This window comes from Harpia harpyja, chromosome 18, assembly GCF_026419915.1.
Source record: "Harpia harpyja isolate bHarHar1 chromosome 18, bHarHar1 primary haplotype, whole genome shotgun sequence".
NCBI lineage: Eukaryota > Metazoa > Chordata > Aves > Accipitriformes > Accipitridae > Harpia > Harpia harpyja.
The window spans coordinates 572940-593048 of NC_068957.1; the positions used below are offsets into that span (position 1 = coordinate 572940).

At 54.9% G+C, this 20109-nt stretch overlaps 1 protein-coding gene and 1 long non-coding RNA gene across 4 annotated transcripts in view; one reads left to right on the forward strand and one right to left on the reverse strand.

Moving 5' to 3' along the window:
* MID2 (midline 2) overlaps nt 1–13300 on the forward strand; it is a 139449-nt gene extending 126149 nt beyond the window's left edge. For 2 of the 3 annotated variants that reach the window (XM_052813451.1, XM_052813452.1), the window contains exons 9-10: nt 4771–4978; nt 7955–8616. In XM_052813451.1, coding sequence (XP_052669411.1) covers nt 4771–4978; nt 7955–8357 — 611 coding nt within the window. In that variant the 3' untranslated portion in view covers nt 8358–8616. Of the gene's footprint in view, nt 1–4770; nt 4979–7954; nt 8617–13175 lie in introns of those variants that run through there. The other variant, XM_052813453.1, reaches the window with a different exon arrangement.
* LOC128153751 (uncharacterized) lies at nt 1895–3420 on the reverse strand. Its single transcript, XR_008239086.1, has 3 exons — nt 3256–3420; nt 2465–2970; nt 1895–2003 (listed from the first exon to the last, which is right to left on the reverse strand). It is a non-coding gene; the product is annotated as an uncharacterized LOC128153751 (long non-coding RNA).
* Nucleotides 13301–20109: the final 6809 nt, after the last annotated feature.

A 20109-nucleotide genomic window follows, 5' to 3' on the forward strand; every position in this document is an offset into this window, starting at 1 on the left:
ATGGAGGCTTTGGGCAAGGGGCAGGTACATGAAGGCTGCTCTGCCCGTGCTCCGTCTCGTGCAGTCGAAGCTCCCCCCCGCCAGAAGACATTGCAGAGCAGTTTCCGTCTATGGGGGGACCCTGGACGGCAGGACCAAGCAATTATTTTCTCTTGCATTGTCTTCCCTTGCCTATGAAAAATGTAATTCTCTCCTCTCCCTTCACCTCTGGTTTGTGCTGCCCGCAGGACAGAGGTGCAGTTGGGGTGCTGGCAGTGTCCCCCAGCTGTGGGGCAGCCCCCTCGCCTGGCTGGGCTCTGCTGCCGCTACCTGCTCCATGGCAGGGGCCCTCTGCTGTCCTTGAGTCATGAACCCTCCAGCATCTTCCCATAACCCAGCTTGTCCAGCACAGCATCATTTGGGGCACATGGTACAGGCAGCCGCAAACGCAGGGGACCCCGCTGGGCTCATGCGCTGGGGATCTGAGGCAGCTGAGGTTGGGACCATTGAGAGCCTGTGAATCCGTGTTGTTTCCCAGTGCCAGGGTGGTATTTTGGGAAGGGGGTCAGATGGGAGCAGGCACCCGGCTGTGTCCTCTGAAACGCCCTCTGTCCCGAGTAAGATTTTGCAGCCCAGCCTGTGTGCTTTTTAACTCCCCTCTTGCCCATCACAGCACGCTGTCTGTAGATATTACTCGAGCCCTTGGGCCAGGATGTGCCAGCACAAACCAGTGACAAGGGCTGGACTCCAGTTGTTCACACTGACCTTAAAAAGGGGTTGCCTTCATGAAAAGGGCTGTGACTCTCTCCCTCCTGACAGAGCCGAGTATTTTTATACTTTGCTTCCTCAGAGCTTGTCTCTTTGCATTACTGCTGGAGAAAGATAGCTACAGAAATATTAAAATAGCTAGAGGAAAGGAGGGGGTGGGTCACTCCCAATTTGCAGCTTTACTTTCAGGCCTCTCAACTCAATTATCTAGAAAATTGGGCTCTGAGGAAAATCAACACAAGCTACCATCAGGTAACAGAGAGCAGCACAGATGAGCTCCATTACAGGGTCGCACTTGAAAGCTCTCCAGCCTTGCCGTAGCTAATGCTGCTGGCTCTTTGCAATGGTTCCTAGCTCTGGCTTGGAACCCCCCTCTCTGCATAGCGTTGGCGTGGGTGTTTCTCCTTGCCGAGCCTCGGTGTCCGTAGCCGAAAACGGGAGTGTGCAGGAGGGCACAGCTCATTGTACACCGCAGCACCTTCCCCTGAGCCAGGCCAGGGACCACTCCAGGTACCAAAGCCTGGTTTTTAAGTTGCTTGCAGTTATTTAAGGTGTTTTGCCACGGCTACACTATTCAGTTTGCTTTGCGCTAAAGTAGATGAATGCCTATAGAAGTCCCATCTGGTATCTATAAGCTCTTTACTGTATCTTGCATGAAAACTCAGTGACAAAATCCCCTAGAACTCAGTTTGCTTCTTTACAACATCTTGGGGTTTTGTTTGCAAAAACAGGGATAGTCTGGGGGCTTCTAGAGGGAAATCATTGAAAAATAAGGAGGTCAGATGAAGTCTGTGCTTTGGAAGCAGGTGACAGGGGAGTGCTGGGGAGCTCACCCAGGTTTGGTCTCGCTTCTGCATAACCAGGGCGTGCACAGGCAGCCGTGAGAAATGCCGTGAGCGTGGGAAGCGTGCCCGGCACCGAGAGCAAGCCCCCGCTGCAGGAGGACATCACCGTGGCAGCAGATCTATAACCAGAGCTGTGCCCAGCTGCCCTGCCCTGCCCCGCAGAAGGCACGTGGCCAATGTGTGCACCGTGCACAGGGGTTACCTGTAGAGCCAGAGCTGAACGCAGCCCCGTCATTTTACACGTCTCTTCTGGAGCGATGTGGGCTGGGGCAGAGCACGGAGGATTTTTTCCTGTCTGGTGGAAAGGAGATCGCTGTCGCTGCTGCTCAGCAGCTGCTTTGGCTCAGCTGCGCTGTTGATGTGGGTTTGCATGCAGCTGATAATATATCGGGGCTCTACTTTTGCAGTTCCCTTTAAGAAAAAAATAGGGAATTACAGATGGAGAAACCTCTGGGGAAAAAAAGGAAAAACAAACCACCATTAAATTTGCAAAGCCAAGAGCACAGGATTTAATTCTGGTGCTTTTTAAGTTGCACGTGCAATTTAATTTTATGCCTGCTCTTCCTGCATTATGCAGCAGTTGTTAATGTGCGGTCACACGCCCCTCACCCCGTTGGGCTCCCCGGTGGTGCCAGCGATGAGGGGCTGCAGCAGAGCAGAGTGCCTGCTCGCCAGTGTCCCCGGCTGGGCTCGCTGCCTCGGAAGAGCTGGCTCCTGCCACAGCCATCCGGTGCCTTCATCAGTCACACATTGTCACCAGCGCTACTGGAACGGACTACTGCAGAAATGTTTGGTGCAGCATTTCCACCCCTGCTGAGACTCTCCATAGGAAAACCCGCCGTTCTCGTGGGACCCAACTGCCCCATGCTCACCCCCTTCCCAACGGCGTGGTCCCCACAGGCTTGGCCGGGGCTCCCTGCTGCCGCTCCCCTGGGGCTGGGTGCCGTACTCCCCATAGGAGGGTGTGGGAAAGGAGCAGCAGTTTCCCAGAGTAGCTTTTCTTTTGCAGCAGCAGCCAGAAAGGGTCAGTCACCAGCCCTCAGGACCCCCAGGGATGCTCCCATGTTGTACAGAGGGGTAAACTGAGGCACGGTCTGTGCCCGAAGCCTGTGACTGTGTGGGGATGGACCAGAAGATCCTCAGGGCTGGGCAAACTCATCTAGTTGTACCAAAAAAGCAGTGCTGTATAGAGAAGCCAAAGTCTCTCCCAAACTGAGAGCAAAGAGAGTGACGGGAAAACGCTGGAGGAGGGAGCAGAGGGGCTCCCCATACACGCTGGCTCTCTCCCCTCACTGCACTGGAATGGAGGGCTTCATTTTGGGCTTCTCAAAACGCAACCTTCTGGCTTCTCCTTTCCACATCTGGTCTTAAAATGACACTAAATTATTAAAGGAGAAAAAAAAAAGAGCATTGAAGCAAAAGGGATTGTGAATTCCACCCCCCACCCCCCCAAAAAAAAGCTAATCTTGGCTCAGAAGAGCCAATCTGGCAGGGCAGTGGGAGTTCAGGGGCTGGGCATCAGCCTGGGCATCGCTGGCAGGGCTGCCATGAGCAGCCCAAGCAGAAAATGCACCAAATCCCCCGACCCTCCATACGGAGTAAGTCTGTGTTTGCAAGTCTTTTCCTGACCCCCTCCCCACCTCCGCCCCTGCACGCACAAGACCTGGACTCGGGAGCTGGTGAGGGTTAGTTTTGTGGCGAGGCTGCATGGCACCAAAAACAGGAGCCTTCCAGAGAAATCCTTAGTGCTTGCTTTTGAATGGGTTGTGGAGCTGGTGCCCAGAAGAGATGGTGTTTATCGACGCGAGGGAGGGCAGGCGTTCCCTTGACCCTGTGGATCTCCGGGAGGGTTTTATCAAAGCAAGCAGGACAGCCAGCGTGTGTCAATTAGGAAATGGTCTGGTTTTCTGTGTGCTGGTGACATTACAAAGGAATTGCAGTTGGGTTTCAGGCCAGCATTAAAGATCTGCAGAATCCATCAAGCTCAATTCTGTTAATCGCGGAGGAAGCCCCAGGGCGTGCGCTCGCTGGCTGGCTGGCCCTGGGCTCACACCTCCCTTCCAGCCCCCGCTAAACACGGGCTGGACCCAACGCCTTTGATTTGCTTCCACCACCATGTGCACAGCCCAGACTATCTTCTCCAAGCAGTGAGACTTTGTTTGGCAGCGGAGAAGCGCTGGAAAACCTCGGGTGTGCTTCCTGTAAAATGTAATAGCAGCCTGCGCGCTACGGGGAGCAGTCTGCGTTGGCTGCTGATGGGGATTCGGGGACGTGCTCGACGCTGCAGTACCGCTTCTGTGATTCAGTACTGTTATACCAGCACTTAAGGATCTGTTCTCCCTTCCCTGTGCTCATGTAACTCTAATTACTGCTTATAGAGTATGGATCCATTCAGGAATTCATGCTACATGCCGTGCCTAGGTTTGGTTCACAGTGCATCTTGATGGCATCTTCAGTGCCATTTCCATTACCTGGAAACATCACCCCATTTCTGCCACATTTTACATCATTAACAGAGGGCAAAAGGGAGTTGCTCTGATGGGGAATGAGGCATCGAAGGGGGTAATACACAATAAGGAGACCCCAGATGTTTCCCAGCCCCTCACTTAAGGATCCCTGCCAGGACAACACAGCCCTGCCTGACGCGCCGTCCTGCCCAGCCTGGCTGCTCTCAAAGCCGGATTCTCCCTGGGGAACAGAGAGCTCACTCTCTGCAGCTCATTTCTCTCTGCATTTTCGAGTTTCACCTCCTTTCCCTCTGTTTGGTCGGGGAAGGTGGGTGATTCCCGGGCTGGGGAATAAGCCCCAGGTGCAGGTGCTGCTCTCGTCCCTGCTCCCCACCGTCTCACTGGCAGCGCCTGGGGTGGTGGTTTGCTTGCAGGCATGGGCAGCGGTGACTTGCTTTCTCCTTCCAGCAGGGCTGGGGAAGCCGCTGCAGGCACTGGGGGCACAGGGACTGATGGTTTACAGGTCAGCCTGTGACAATAGGTGCACAAGGCATGTGGGTGAGCCTCGGCGTCTTGCTGGGCACCTGTAATCCAGTGTCCTTGGCTGGTGGGGGAACCTTCGGCTCACAGAGGATGTCCAGAGAGCCTGGGGCAGATGTTTCCTGCCATTTTCTGCCTGCACAATGATGGTAACAAACATAAATCCTAATCCATGTGTCTTCTTCTAACAGGTCAGCCTTTTAAGCTGGATCCCAAGATGGCTCACAAGAAGTTGAAGATCTCCAATGATGGGCTGCAGATGGAGAAGGACGAGAGCTCCTTGAAGAAGAGCCACACGCCCGAGAGGTTCAGTGGGACAGGATGCTATGGGGCAGCAGGCAACGTCTTCATTGACAGTGGCTGCCACTACTGGGAGGTGGTGGTGGGATCCTCGACCTGGTAGGCAGCACCGTTGTCTTCCCTCCCTCTCCTAGAGGCGCTCAGATTTCCCCAGAGATGTTGTGGGACATGCTAGGGTTAAAGGCCAGGGTTTTGGCAGAGCTGCTCATGGGCAGGGAGGTGGTCGAGACCTTAAATCTGGGTGCCTGTGGCTTTCAAGAGGTTTATGAGTTTCTCCTCTCTGCCAGAAGCCTTTGGGTCTGGTCCAGTCAGGCTCCAAGGTGAAGCTTGTATCTTCATTTCCCTCACTTGCTGAACCTGCTAATGCCTGCTAGGGCTCAAATCTCACCTCAATGGCAGAGCAGAGGTGCCACGGAGCTTTAAATCTGCTGGTTTTCCCATGTGCAGTGCCCTCCCCGGGCTGTCTCGTGCAAGGTCCCACTTAGCTGGGGCAGACATGGTTATGAAGTCTGAGCTGGAAGGCTAAGCAGAGGGGGACCACAGCTAAGCAGAGGAGACAGGGGTGTCTCCAGGGGAGGCTTGCAAAGACCTGGCAAGCCACTGAAATATCCCTGTGAGGGCAGGCAGCTCAGGGGGAGCCTGTCCCACGCCTGCTTCACTCTATTTCATCCTGTATTCATACCCCAGCATTGCAGGCTGGCAGGAGAAACCATCCCAAGCAGCAGGTCCCCCTACTTGTGGGGACATTCATCTCTGCTCTGTGATGGCAAAGGGGCCAGCGGAGCAAAGCAGAGGGTGATGCTTCGCTTGCTGTTTGCTCTCCATCGCCCTGCGCTGCTGCCGCCGTGTGGCTCTGCCTCGGGAGAGGCTGCCTTCATTGCCACAATCTGTTTCTCTTGAGCGAGGGCAAGTCCATGTCTCCCTCCGACTGGCAGGAACACAGAGCTTTGTCCCCACCTTGGGGCAGCCTGGCATCTGCTGAAGGCCACCAGGCTTGGTGGAGCACCAGGAGCAATGGCAGCCCTGGACGCAGCACCTCCTCTGCAGTGATTGCTCTCAGCTGGGGCTGTTCTCTGGTCCAGGCTCCATGGGTGGATGCTGCAAGAGTAGGAGGGTAAGAGCCCAGCCTCCCTGTGCTCCGTGGGTGATGAAGGCAGCATTCCCAGGGGTTACGAGAATGGGGATTGCTTTAGCCCCACTCCTCCCCAGCAGCCTGCTGCCTTCTTCCCTGTGCCCTTGTCAGAGATGCTTGCACAGAAGCACAGCCCCAAGTACAGCTTCTTGCTCCCAGTAGTGGCAAGGAGCATCCCTGACCCCACAGCACCTCCCTACTGCATCTCAGCAGGCACCCCCAGCCCAGACTTACCCTCAAGCCCAAGCCCCTGTCTGCAAAACACATCTGGGCAGAAGCAGAAGGAATGAGTCAGGGATGTAGGCTTCATTAAAAAGCAGTTTCTGACTTCAGCAACTTGATTTGTGAGTTGTTTCTCAAGCAATAATTATATCTGGAGCTGTTTTTTAGAAATGGATCTGTTCCAGGCGTTGTTTTGCTGATGACTGAATACTGCAAGACCTTCAGAGGAGGAAATAGCTTTCAAATATATAGCAGCTCCTTGGGCTCTGCAGAGGGGTGCATTCAGGTGCAGGAGGAGCACGGCCGCATTAATTGAGTCGGCTGTGGCTGTGACTCAGAGCGAGCCCGGAGCCCTGACTCCTGGTGAAGCTTATAGCAAGGATGCTCTGATCAAAGGCGGAGTGGGACCTGCAGCTCTCAGCAGCCTTCAGTGCCACCTCCCAACTCCCCAAGCCTCAGCCCCCTGCACTGACACCCACAGCCCTTCCCTGCTTCGCCCCATCCCTTCGTTGGCGCTGCGGGCAGGGCGATACTGTCACATTGTGCTGCCTCCTTCGTGGCGTGTAATGAGGACTCAGCCGGTCCTAGAAACCCATGTCCCTCTCCGGGAGCTCCAGCCGAGGAGGAGCTGGTATTTGAGTGCTGCTGCAAAACACATCTCCTCTCCCTCAGACAGATCCGCAAGGAACGCAGCACACACCAGCCTGGTTTGGGGAATGCATCGTTGCCTGGCTTTGCCCTTCTCCCTGTCCTGCTCTCCCCAGCTGGTCACTCTTGACCAAAGCTTGCTGGTTCTTCCAACTGACCAGAGGGATTTTGAGAACAGAGAGTGGCAGCAGTGAAAAGCTGAAGAGGCACAGCACATGCTCTCTTCGTGTCCCCTAACTCATGACCACAAACTTCAGGGAAATGATGCTCTCCTCCCAGGAGGGAAGGTCTCGCAGCAGGCTGGCAGCTCCGCTCTGCAGTGGCAGGGGGAGCAGATCAGGAGCTTTGTGTCCCCAGGGGTCTGGAGGAGAGGGGTGTCACTTCTTGCCTTTCCCTGAACCCTGTGCTTGCAGCTGCTGCCTGAGGCAGAACAGCAGAGCTGATGCTCGGGGGTCATTAACAGAGAAACCCCTCTCCCTGACCCAGAGAGCTGGCTGTGGTTTCTGGCTGTGCCTGTCTCCCCTCTCTGTTGGGGAAGGGGGGCTCAGGGAGCAAGCACAGCAGCAGCCCTGGCTCAGAACCCTCTCCCAGTGCTCACTGCCATCAGGCTCAGCCTCCCATCCAGCCCCCGGCTGAAAAACGCCTTCACACAAAGCACGCTTAGAAGTGAAACAATTGGGGTTTATTATGGAAAGACCCTACCAGGCAGATCTCCAGAAAGCCTCTGCTACTGAGCTGAGCCGGGAGGCATTACAGCAGCATTATCAAGCTGCTGCGTTGTTAAAGCTGCTTGTGCCACACAATGGGGGTAAAATGGACGGTTCCTGCTGCAAGCGCCCAGCTGTGTCACCTCTGCCTCTCGCCCTGCCTGGCAGCAGGAGGTTGTGTGGGGAGGGATGATGCTTTTCCCCAGTGAAGCCTGCAAGCGGCTTTTCAGCCACATAAAGCTGTTGCCGTGCTGCTTCCACAGTCGGGTGGACTTTTAAAGCACAGGGTGCCAGTAGCTGTCAGGGCTGGACTTTGTCCTGTGCTGAGGCTGGAGGCTGCTAAGCAAAGTTTCTCCTCTCTTGCAGGTACGCCATCGGCGTGGCTTACAAGTCAGCCCCTAAGAACGAGTGGATCGGGAAGAATTCCTCGTCTTGGGTCTTCTCCCGCTGCAACAACAACTTCGTGGTGAGGCACAACAACAAGGAGATGCTGGTGGAGGTCCACCCGCAGATGAAGCGTCTCGGCGTCCTCCTGGATTACGACAACAACGCGCTCTCCTTCTACGACCCGGCCAACTCCCTCCACCTCCACACGTTTGAAGTCTCCTTCATCCTACCGGTGTGTCCGACCTTCACCATCTGGAACAAATCCTTGATGATCCTCTCAGGTCTGCCCGCCCCAGACTTCATCGATTACCCAGAGCAGCAGGAGTGTAACTGCAGGCCCCAGGAGTCCCCGTACGTATCAGGGATGAAAGCCTGTCACTAGGCTGCCCTAGCCCTGCCCGTGCCCCGCGGTGGCACCAGTGATGCCGGCAGGTGCCGGCGGTCGGAGTCGGCTGCCGGGAGCCTGCTGGCAGCCGTGCCGGAGAGCCGCTGTGCAGCCGTAACGCTCCAGCAAGCGAGCACCTTCCCACACGCAGCTCAATTTTTTTTTTTAAGGGGAAAGAGGAAGAACCTCTAACCGCGCTGAAAATAAACTCCTGTTGGCAAGCTCCGCTCGTGCGCGTGTGCGGCTTGTGCAACTCCTTGGTGGTGTGCTCCGATCTCTCCCGAAGTGGATTGTCAGCTGGATGGTTTTGTCTTCCCTTGGGGGCTGGAAAGGCTGGGGCGGGTTTTCGGGTGACCTTCTGAGGCACTGCTGCGGTCAGGGGGATGTCTCGTGAGTCCCTGCAAGGCGCAGGTTGGAACAGGAGGGATTGGCTTTCTGGAGCCTGTTGGTAGCTTGTTTCGAGAGCCAGGGGGGACCTGAGCATCGTTTTCTGGGAGGACTTTCTGTTTGGCTGAAGTTCGGTAGCTTCTCTGGTGTGGTAGATAATTGCATGGACCCCTCCTGCTTGGCAAGCGCAGGCGTTGGTTATGAGGTGGATGGTGGTTATGTGGTGGATGGTCTGCGAGAACGAAGGCAGCGCTGAGAAGGACGGTCCCGCTGCCTCTCTGGCTGCGTGCATGCTGCTGCTGGCCGTGTTCCCTGTGCTTGGCTGGGATTGCAGTCCCACAGTGGAGGGCAGCTGGCCGCAGACCCCCACCCCACCATGTCTTCTCCTTTGGGAGCTCACCAGGAGTCAGGGAGGCCCCCACCCTTAAGGAGCAAGCTGAGGAGCATCTCACCCCTGGCACAGAGGTTTGGCAGATGCTCCTTCCTGACGCAGGGTCCAGCCGGCTGTGCCCCATCACCTGCGGCTCTGTGTAGACCTCCATTAGTTTCACGTCTAGGGTCCCTGCAGAAAAAACACACCTCCCCATGCTGAGCAGATGGTCAAGTCCTGCCCAAAGACCATCCCTGTGCTTAATGACCCCAAATCTCAATTTATGACCCCAAATCTTGGGTCTTGGTTTGTTCTCCACCATGGTGGTGTGAGTGTGGAGCTGTCCTGTTTGCTCTGTGGCAAAGGACTGAATCCATCCCAGGGCCTGCAGCCCCTGGTAACTGGGAGCTCTTCAGCTGCCACCAGTGCTCCCAGTAACCGCAAGCACCAAGTCCCCTGGCCAAGCTTCAGTTTCCACATTTGCTTAAAAGCCAGGAGGAGCTGGGCTGGGCACACCAGTCCCTGTGTCGCAGGGAGCAAAGACCCAGCGTGGGCACCTGCAGCCAGGGTCCGTGGCACAATTCGATGCGGGTGGGCATGCGAATGGCCACATCGTACCCACCGCAGGCGGCGCGGCGTGGCACGGCATGGCGGGGAGGCCAGGGGAAGCGAGGAGGTCAGGCAGCACGGTGGCCCAAGATGGGCTGGTGTTTGAGCTTTGGTTCGTGGTGTTTGAAAACCCTTTTTGCTCCTCTGGATGTGGTGCTGTCAGATGCCTCGGAGGCATTGCACGGGGACCGTCAGGCTGAGACCTCCTAGTTCTGCCAGCCTTTTCCTTTTTTTTTTTGGATGTTGCTGATAGGGAACTACCTCAAAGCCCAGCCTCGGGTAGGTGGCCATTTCAGACAGGGTGACAGCACTTCGAGGTTTGTCCCACAAGGGCTGCGGGAGAGGCTGGTTGAACTCGGCTGGAGCCAGTTGGCCCTGTCCAAAAGTGGGTGCTCCCCGCCAGCGACCTGGCCTGGGGGACACTTGTCATTAAGTCTCGCGGTGGCAGCTGCCAGGCGATAGCTTTGTCCAGGGAGAGCATGTATAAAAAGAGTCTGTTTCTCAGCACAGCATCCCTCCACTTTACCTGGCTGACCTTTTTGGGGACTGGCCGCCTGCTGCCGCGGGAAGGGAGGTGGGTGTCCCCTGCGGGGAAGGAATCTGCCACCCGCACTGCCGAGCCGAGGGTGATTCTGCCTCTGATCCGGGCTGCTTTCCCATGGTGCTTGGCAGGGGCTTGCGGCGGGTGGTGTATCCCTCCCGGGGGGACAGAGCGGTTTTATTTGCTTCTTCTGTCCCCCAGTGTGCGAGCACCGGGTGGGGATGCAGCAGGGTCGCGTCTGCCATTCCCCACAGCTAAGCACACAAACACAATTGATTTTAAGAGGATAAGTTGCCATTTTCAGTTGGATGTTTTTTCAAAGCCGCATGGGGCTATTATGAAAGTCTTTTCCCCGTGTGCCGGTCCCATCCGGGGCTGCTCATAATGTGTCAACCTCAAGCGAATGCTGAAGCACTGGAGGTGGATTTTAGCGTTTGCAATCCAGGTGCCAAGCTTTCCGCCGGCACCGGCACAGCTTTGACTGGCTTATTGCTAGAGGACTCGGCGCATCCATTAACTCAGAGCACACGAGCCATTAACGTGACATTTGCACCTGATGAAATTGCACTAATCGCGGTGGGATCCCCCTACCCCGTCGCACACGTCCCGGGCCAGGCGGGAGGACGAAGCGGGGAGCTGGCGTGCCCCCCCCCGCCCGGGGGAGCCCCGCACCCCGAGCAGGCAGTTCTGGGGACGGGAGCCCTTTCCGAGTCACCCACCTCTTCCCTCCTGGCTTTGGAAAAGCCAACCCCACCCGGGCGTCACCAGGAGGGTGGGAGAAGCAGCCCCGTCCCTGCTCCGTAAGCGATGCTCCCCCCGCAGCCTTTGCCCGCAGCCCATGAGCGAGCGATCCTATTGGTTAAAACCGCCTGGTGTATGATGACGCAGCAGTCGTTTCAGCCAATCCGAGCCCCTGCGGGCTCTGCAGCCCTGGGTTATGAATGAACGCGTTTCCCACGGCCCCTGCGGGGGGGTCTGGGTGCTGCCGCTGGCTCCTCTGCTCCCGGTGACTCCGTTGTACAGACTTGGGATGTGGTGAACCCCTGGTTACCGTGCGACCCGTCAGCCTCTCCTCTTCCATGTGTAACATACTTGTTTCGGGTTTGGTTTGGGGGAGGGTTGTTCTTCCTGTTATGTTTTTTCCCTTTTTTGTTGGGGTTTTTTTTGCAACTTCTTTGTTAATGTGTATATATATATATATATATATAAAAATATAATATAATATATATACGTTACTGGATATGTCTGTGTGTGGCGGAGATTGTGCAATGTGTGACATCCCTGGTCCTGGCATGCTCTCTATGGCAATCACAGTTGGCGTCCTCCAAACCTCTGACAAAATGCAGACCGTGAACCTCGGGGTTACCCAGGCACGGGCGTAGCAGTAAATCAGCAACACAGAAGGAAAGGCCTTTACTTAATATAACCCAGGATGGGGCTGAGAAGCCAGCCCAGCTGAGTCCTGGCTGGCAAAGCCCTTGAGAGCACAGCAGGCTCCACGGGGCAGCTCAGCAGGAGATGGGAGGGTTTGCTCTCCCTGGCGATGACGCTACGTGTCACATTCGCTCAGGGGGACCTGTCAAACATTTGGCTGTGCATTCGCAGGAGCCGGGGAATACATGGTACCACCCAACTGCAGCATTTCTTGTCCTGGGCTGCAGCCCACACTTAAGAGCCTGCGAGGGTGGCAGGTCACATGGGATGCTAAAGCCCCATCCAAAAAGTCCATACACGTAAATATTCTGCACCCTGCTGTCAGCCCCCAGAGGGTGTCATGCAAAGGCACGTTGTCCAGGTTGTCAGAACACCAAGTGCTGCAGCCTTCCCTTGTCCAAGCCTTTGATGGCCACAGGGACTGCTGGCAATCTCTGAGTGCCAGCCAAATACTGCTGGAGCCTTGTTTCTGCTGCCCTTGACCCCGGCTCCCGCTCGCACCCCCCCAGTGCCTCAAGAGCTGTGGGAGGGCAGGGATGCAGGCTGACCCCATCCTCCACATGGTGCTGCACTGAGCTCATGGTGGGGCCGAGCACTGGCTGTGACATCTCTCCCCTCCGCCGAGGAGCCCCTGCCCCAGCACAGTGTGCCTGACAGCCAGCTCATCTCCCTCATTGCCTGTCGGTTTCCCTTTCTGCTGTCTGTGCCTCTGTCATGGGAGGGTCATGCCAGTGTTCCCGGTGTCCCCCTGCCCCAGCACAGCCCCTCAAGCTGCCTGCACAAGCCCCAGAGCTCGGCCCTGGCTGTAAACCCATCCTCCCCATCCCCACTGCCCTTCGCTGGAGGTGAGGCTTTGCCAGCACGTGGGGCTGTATTTGGGTAAAACAAACTGTGGCTGTGGGCCATGGGGTCTGATCCTGCTGCACCTGCCCCAGAGAGCGGCTTCAAGAGGCAAGGAGTCCAGCTGGCCCCAGCAAGGAGAAACATGAGGGGGCCCTTCGCTCAGCCCCCAGCACTGGGCTCCCCCAGCCCCCACCAGCACCCAGCCCCTGCCCCGACCCCCTTTGGCTGGGGCCCTGGGAGAAGGCAGGGCTGGGGTGGCCAACCAGGAGCACGTCCCTCGGGGTGTCCCCTGGCCCCCACCAAACAGCACTGGCCCCCGGGTGGGCTGGGACCCCTGTGTTGCTCCATCCTCTCCTGGCTGAGACAGAGCTGGGCCTTGTGCAGGGGCTCTGCAGGCTGAGATGGGGCCATTGGGCAGAAATCTGCCCCCGATTGCCTGGAGAAGAGGTTGGCAGAGGGTGGGGAGCCCAGGACCTGCCTCGCCAAGGGGAAGCAAAGACACGCAGGCCCACGGACGACAGAGCCCATCTTTGTTGAGCATAAGTGCCTAAAATATTTATTAAGTGGAAAACATATGGTGCAAACCAACACTGTAGAATTAAATATTTCTTACTTTATTCCTTTGCTCTAGGCTTTTTCCCGTTAAACATTAACCACCAACACATGGAGCCTGGCCTCAAGATTGAGTAGCTGCTTTCATTATGGGACAAATCTGTGGCATTTGCATTATCTCAGACCTCTGCTCTCTCTGCGTGGTGTTGCTGACAAACACAACTGTAATGAGCCACTCGCTGGGGCCTGACATTAATACTCCTGCTTCTACGCAGCACCATCAGCATGAAGACCCCGCTAATCCAGAGCCCCACGACGAGCTCTTGCTGCAGCCCCAAGGGGTCACAGCCCACGTTTCCAGACCTGGCATTCCCTGCCCCAGAGCCTGGCAGGGCAAGACAGCCCCAGACAACCTGCAGCTTGCCAGGTGGTTGTCCCAGCCCCATCCCCTTCATCCATCCTCCTGTCGCTCTGTTCCAGCCAGCCTGTCCTGTGACAGAAGGTGGGGGGGTCTCAGTGGGGATATGCAGGTGCTCCTGAGCTCCAGCCACTTGTCAAAGCGAGGACACACTCTGAAGAGTCAAATCCTGCAGGGAGCTGCTATGTCCTACCTTAGTCACTGGAGCAAAGCGGTTCTGCAGCGATGGCTCAGCCCCTGCAGTCAGCTTGGGCCCTGCACTGGGAGACGGGTGCCATCACTGGCCATGGGCTGGAGGGGATGGTTAGGCTTGCCTGAAGCTGCCCTGGCTCTCCTGGCTCCCTTTCAGAGGGGTCCCAAGGGTGCTGGGTCTCACTCTGGGTGGTGTTAGCAGTTCCAGCCCCATTGCTGTAAGTGTGCCCAGCCAGCCTGGGGAGGACCCCAGCAGTGGGGGGGACAAGGGCTGGGGTCCTGCAGCATCTGGGGAAGGGAAGCGCGTGGGAGCTGCTCCTTTGTCTAGGGCAGGTCCGGAGACCAGGAAGCAGATGGTCCCGGCTGGACCCGCAGCTTTGCTCACCTGGCTAAAACTCTGCCCTTGCAACAGCAAAGAGAGAGGAGATGCCATCAGGCTTGAAGGTGAGAACATGAAGAAGCAAGAGAGTGACTCAATACGGGTGATGGCTGCCGCAGCCAGCCCTTTGCAGACTCTGATGGTCTGGTCAGGCCCTGGGCTCACAGCCCTCCAGCCTCCCAGCAAAGGATGAAGATGCTGCTCTGTTGCCAGGGTTGCCCTGAAGTGGGGACAGTTGGAGAGCCGGTACCAATGGCACGAGACGGGAAGGTCTCCGATTGCCTTCTGTGCTCCTCTAACCGTGTGCTGCCACCAGCACCGCAGCTGCTCTAGGTAGCCTTGCCAAACACAGCCTAAGTAGGAAATAAGCCTAATGCTGCTTTCACTAGCATCACGGGGAGTGGTGCTGCTGATATCAGCAAGACTGGAAATAAGCCTCGGCTTTTGAAAAAATATCCCTTTCTTCATATTCAATGTTTCCTCCGTCTTTCAAGTCCAAGCAAATGCTTCTCAGCAATCTGGGAGGTATCAGCGAGTGAAATCACATGTTTCGGTGCATCTTCAATCTTCCTTCTCACACGGGTAATTCAAATGAACTGTGGATGTGGGTTAGCAAAGCCTGGGCTAGGGGCTGGGGCAGAGGTAGGAGGAGGCAGAGACCAGACCCCCAGCAGACACTGCTCCGGGCTCGGGGAGGCTCAGCTCAGCTTTTTTGGTGGCTGGAGGACCCGCATCACAGCAAGAGGAGGAGGAAGACTGGGCGTCAGCCACTGGAGCTTGACAAAACTCCAACCTCGAAACTTGATCCCACTGAAAAGTTGGATTTTTTTGAGCCATCAGGTACACACCAAGAATTTAGCACAAGCCACATTCATCAAACTCTTTCAGCAATCCTCCTCCCCCCCCAAAATTTAAAAGGCAAGCCCAACACATCAGTAAAAAACGTGAGTGGATTCTCCTTTAATCTCAAAATTTCCCAAATTTTCTTCCAATGCTACCGAATCAGAGAGGACACCATTTTCCCAATTGGCTCTAACACACGTGCAAAAAGCTGGAGGTGACACGAGCACGGGTGAGCAGACCCAGCAGTAGGAGAGATGTCGAGGCATGGAGCCCAGCCCTGCACCAAGCCCGGGTGAACACAAAAAGAGCAGCAAGGACACAAGAAGAGCAAGATCTGATTATTCTCAAAGTCTGCACAAGAGGACACAGGTCCTGCCCACAAATCAAGGACAAATCACACACACTCTCTGGAAATACAGAGCTGTGCTCAGCTGCCTCCTAAATCAGCACTGGAGATTCTGCTCCCTGAGTGTGAGTCACGCTCACTTTCATTTATTCCCTTCCAAATTTCCAGAGCTCTGTCTCTACCAACTGGTGTGGAGAGGGGAGAGAGAGGAGACAATGCTTTGAAAATGATGGTAGCATTGCAAAATCAAAATGAAGGCCTGCCCAAGAGGTCTGGATGTCCCCTCCTGTGCACAAGCTGATGCTACCCAGACTACAGGATCACTGGCTCTTTTAACAGAGGATGTTCTTCCTTGGGAGAGAAGCTGCTCGCTGAAGTGAAGCAGCTGTTGAACCTTTCTACCCTCAGCACTCCCACGCTGTGCAGAAAGCAGAATTGGTCCTTTCCACATGAGCTTTTCTACAGTGTTGGGCACCACGATAGCAGAGCGGTTCACAAATATTCATTTATTTCCAGAGCCTCCATGAGATGCAGCAGTATTATCTCCGCTCTGCAGAGGGCTGGCACCTAAGCACAGGAAGGCTAATACGACTGTTGTCAGGAGTCAGTGGTGCAGGGTGCTGCGTTTCTCAGAGCTGTTAACGCTTTCAGAGGATGGTGTTTAATGCTCACCCCAGTGACTGCTTGCATTGACTGAGTGTGGGGGCTCTTTTTTTTTAAATTGGAAAATAAAACCTTCCAAAGCACAAACGTTACCTGAATGGCTACAAATCAGCAATCAAACAGCAGAAAGCAGAGCCTTAGCATGGGAAATGCCAGGGACCACTCTTGGCTTTGCCTGTTATCCCACCCAGTGAAAACTCCAACACTGCAGTGAAAATACGCTCTATACAGCCCCCTCTGCACGTCAGCTGAGCTCCTAGACCCATCAGAAGGTTATTCTGCTGGGGCTTCCACCCAGCTCTCACGACAACTCAACAGCAGGGACCGTCCACCCATTGCAAACAGTGCATGACTTTATGCTCCCCTACCAGCAGTGGGGACAGGGAGAGGACCAGCCACCACTGGCTCCAGGCTACCTGTCAGCTTTTGCTCCTTTTGAGAGCTCGAGAGGCCTCATCGCGCTGACTTTGGCAGTGATCCCAGCAGAAAGTAATTCCATCAATGCATGCGCATACCATGTTCCACATACATCAGGAAAACACGAGGATGCCCACAGCCCCCCCAGGGGAGGGTAACTATGTCCCCCTCGGCAGTCATGGTGCCTCCTTGCGTCAGCTGTTTCTAGCACACACGTGCCAGTTCTGCGTGCTCCGGAGGGTCTGGAGGGAGATGGGCTGTTCGGCTCCCTCACTGCCACCACACTGCTAGCACAGGAGCCTTCCGAGGGGTTAGGGTTGCTTTTAGCCAGCCTGTTCCCATTTCTTCCGACCATCTGGCAGGTTTTCTTCATAGGACAGAGAGCATCACTAGTCGCCACAGGGAACTCAGAGGTTCATCCGACCTGGCAGCCTCAAGCAAGACACTCCTTTGAGGCATGGAATGAGTCAGAGGCACCAGCCAGCCCTTGTCTATGGGTCCTCATTACTGATGAGCACAACAAGCCACGGACAGTGGCTGATGAACCACCCACTAATGAGCCGCTGAAGCTCATTGACATTAAAAGAGCACCAAAGCACACAGAGATGTAGCAGCCTCACAGAGTTTCAGAAGAGCCTGTGGAATCCACTTTCACCTCTGACAACCACGTTTGGCTCCCACCCCAGCTACTGTTGATCCCGTCCCATTCTGGGGAGAGGATTAACATGTGCTCTCTGGAGCGAGGGTCTCAGGCATTGTGGATAGCTGTACTCACGGGCCCATTCTCCTCTACCCGGAGGAGGAAGAAGCAAGCTGTGAAGCACAGCCTGTGCTCAGCAAGTGGCTGAACCACACTGGGTCTGCCTGCAGCTACTGTCTGCCATCCCCACCTGAAGCCTGCCAGGAAAGAGGAGCAGCCATCTGCCCTCAGCTCCAGCAAGCCCAACAGCCTTCTGCAGGACGGATTCTGCAGCAGCACCTTGGGATTCGTTTACATCTACCGAATGTGTCCTCCCAGGCTCTGGCAGCCGGCAGCTCAGAGGCATTTCTGAGCTGGAAGCCATGTTTGCTTTGCTTTAGGCTAACTCTGCATGGCGATTTCCACCCACAAATAACTCCGCTTCCTGCATTCATCCTGCAGCAGTGGGGGCAATGAATTGTGAAGCAGCATCAGAGAAAAATAATTTTTTGTGCTTGTTTCAAAACCTGCCTCCCGGTAATTTCAGGGTTCGGGCAAAGACCTGGTTTGCCTCCTTTGTCAGGCACGATAACAACTTTTAAAATGTCAGAAAGGACAAGTTCTTCAACCCACAGCCAATTTGTGGACTTCAGTGCATGAGGCAACACAGAGGCCAAGAGCTTCCAGAGGGAAGCTGCAGTGGAGGAAAGCCAGGGATCCTCTTGCACATGGATGTGGTCTAAGACATGCCGCTCCTCCCATGCTGCGGAGTAGATTAACCGCTGATAGGGATCACAGCTGTGGTGGATCCGATCGGGACTGGGTGTTGCTGGGACTAAACAGGGCACTCGCCCTTTTGCTGAATGAGCCTCAGCACTGCAAAGGCTGAATGGTAATCCAGATGTCTAAAGAGCTGGCAGGGCTGGGAGCTGCTGGGAAATGCAAGCCTTTGGAAAGCGAGGGCCTCAGGGGTGCTGTGAATCACACCCTCCCCATCCTGCCACTACAAGCGAATGAAGGGAAACTCCACGCCATCACTCCGGAGATTGCTTTATTGTCCATGTAATGACTGCGTTAATCAGGGAAATGAGACGTGTCTGAGAGGTGGGAGGGAGGTACACGTTATCCTCTGAGGCTTTTCATAGCTGAGCTTCGTTAGCCCGGCCCTGAACCCGCATCTCCAGAATAAACCACAAGACCAATGCATGGTCCCAGTGGGATGAGGAGCACCGGGGCACTGTGACAGCAGAGCAGGAGGCTCTTTCTTGCTGAGGTTGCACTGTGTGGCTTGGCACACAGTCCACTTAGTGCGAGACAAGGGTAACAACGGGAAAGGCTGGGAGTGGGGGGTTATGGGACAAAGGGAGAGTAGATGCTAAGGGGTCAGCTTATATTGAGAGGGCTGCCCGGGACAGAAACGTGGCAGTGTCTCCTCTCGTGTCCTCTGACTGTGCCCAGAGCCTCTGGAGAGCAATCATCATCCTGGACCCTCCTTTCTCCTGCTTTACCCTTCAGCCAGCATCCCAGGGCAACCACTGGATGAGTGCAGCCAGCCCCAGCATGGGGCTGCTCCTTTCAGCCCCCTCAGCAAGCTGGGTATGGTCCAGTGCTCTCTAGCCACATTTCCTGGAAGCCAAAGGAAGCTTTACCTTGTAAAAAGGATGTAATTGCTGGTCATCTTTATTTCTATGAAGGAGCTGGTGCTAGCCAGAGAGCAGGAAGGAGCTTTTTCCTCTTTCTTCTTGCTTTATTTGGTGCCTTTCTCCATTAACCTCTGGTTTCTAGGAAACAATATCTCTTGTTGATGGGCATTTGTGAAAGTCAATTTAAAACCATTACTGACATGGCACTTTGCTTCATAGAAGGAAAAAGACTTCACTGAGAAGATGAAATGAGCTTTGCCACTGCTTTCCAGGAATGCACTTTTAAACACATGAGGCTTCAATGTCACAAGCACCACAAATCAAACTAGAAATTGCTTCCTCAAGCCAGCCAGGAGGGGATAAATCAGCCTGCAAACTGTTAGCGTAATGAAGGTAGCTACGATCACGTTTTTGAGGGATGTTGCCTGTTCGAGGTGTGTGCACGCAGCGCAGAGGGGTCCGAGATGCCAAGAGCCTGGGTCTGCAAGGACGGGTCCCAGAGAGGAGCTTCTCCTGCAGGGAGAGGGCAGGAGGGGAGAGCCCCAGACCAGGTCGCTCTCACGGCATGGATGCTCAGGGCTCTGGGGCCGGGGGCTCTCATCTTGAGACCCCAAGCTCTGAGACTTGGGGGATGGAGGAGAAGGATGGTTTCTGAGGTGTTGCATGGGTTTGTGAGGGCTGGTGGCACTTTTTTGCATGGGCTGAGGGGAAGGTTGATGTTGGCTTTTTAATTTTTTTGTTTCCTCTGGAGTTTGTGAAACAGGAAATTCAAAAAACTCCCTTGCCAAAGCTGAAAAATCCTACTGACTTCATGGGAGGCCTGGGGCTTCACCCCTTCTCTGGGAAGCTGCGAAGCAAAGAGACAGGACAAATTACTATTTTTATATAGAAAGTGACATCAAGAGGCTGCCTCATCTGTTCCTGTCTACTAACAACAATGGCTTGTACTGAGATGTGATAATCCTAGCCAGGAATACAAAGCTGAAGTCCCTCCATCCATGAATGAAAATTGCTTTAACTGATGAATTCACTCCAGGTTGAAGAAAAAAACTCAACAGCTTAATAAATGGACAGAACAGAAAATTACACCCCTGAGCCGTTCGTAGACTACATGGGGTAAATGATTTATAGTGTCTGTGCTACATTGTCTGAACTGGGCCCAAATTAGTCCTCCTTAATAGAACTGTAATTGAGATTTTAAATACCCATCTGAAGTATCAGCCCCTAAAATTGACTGCTCTTAATCATTAGACACTTCAAAGCATCACTTAACATGTTGCAGAAATAGTCTCTTGGTCTGGCTACGGAATGACGGACAATAACTGCAATGAGTCCAGAAAACCTTTATTGAAGTATTTCTGAATTTTAAAGGGTGTGTTGAAACGGGGACTTACAGAGGTTGTCACCCAAAGTCTATTGGCATTTGGGCCCAA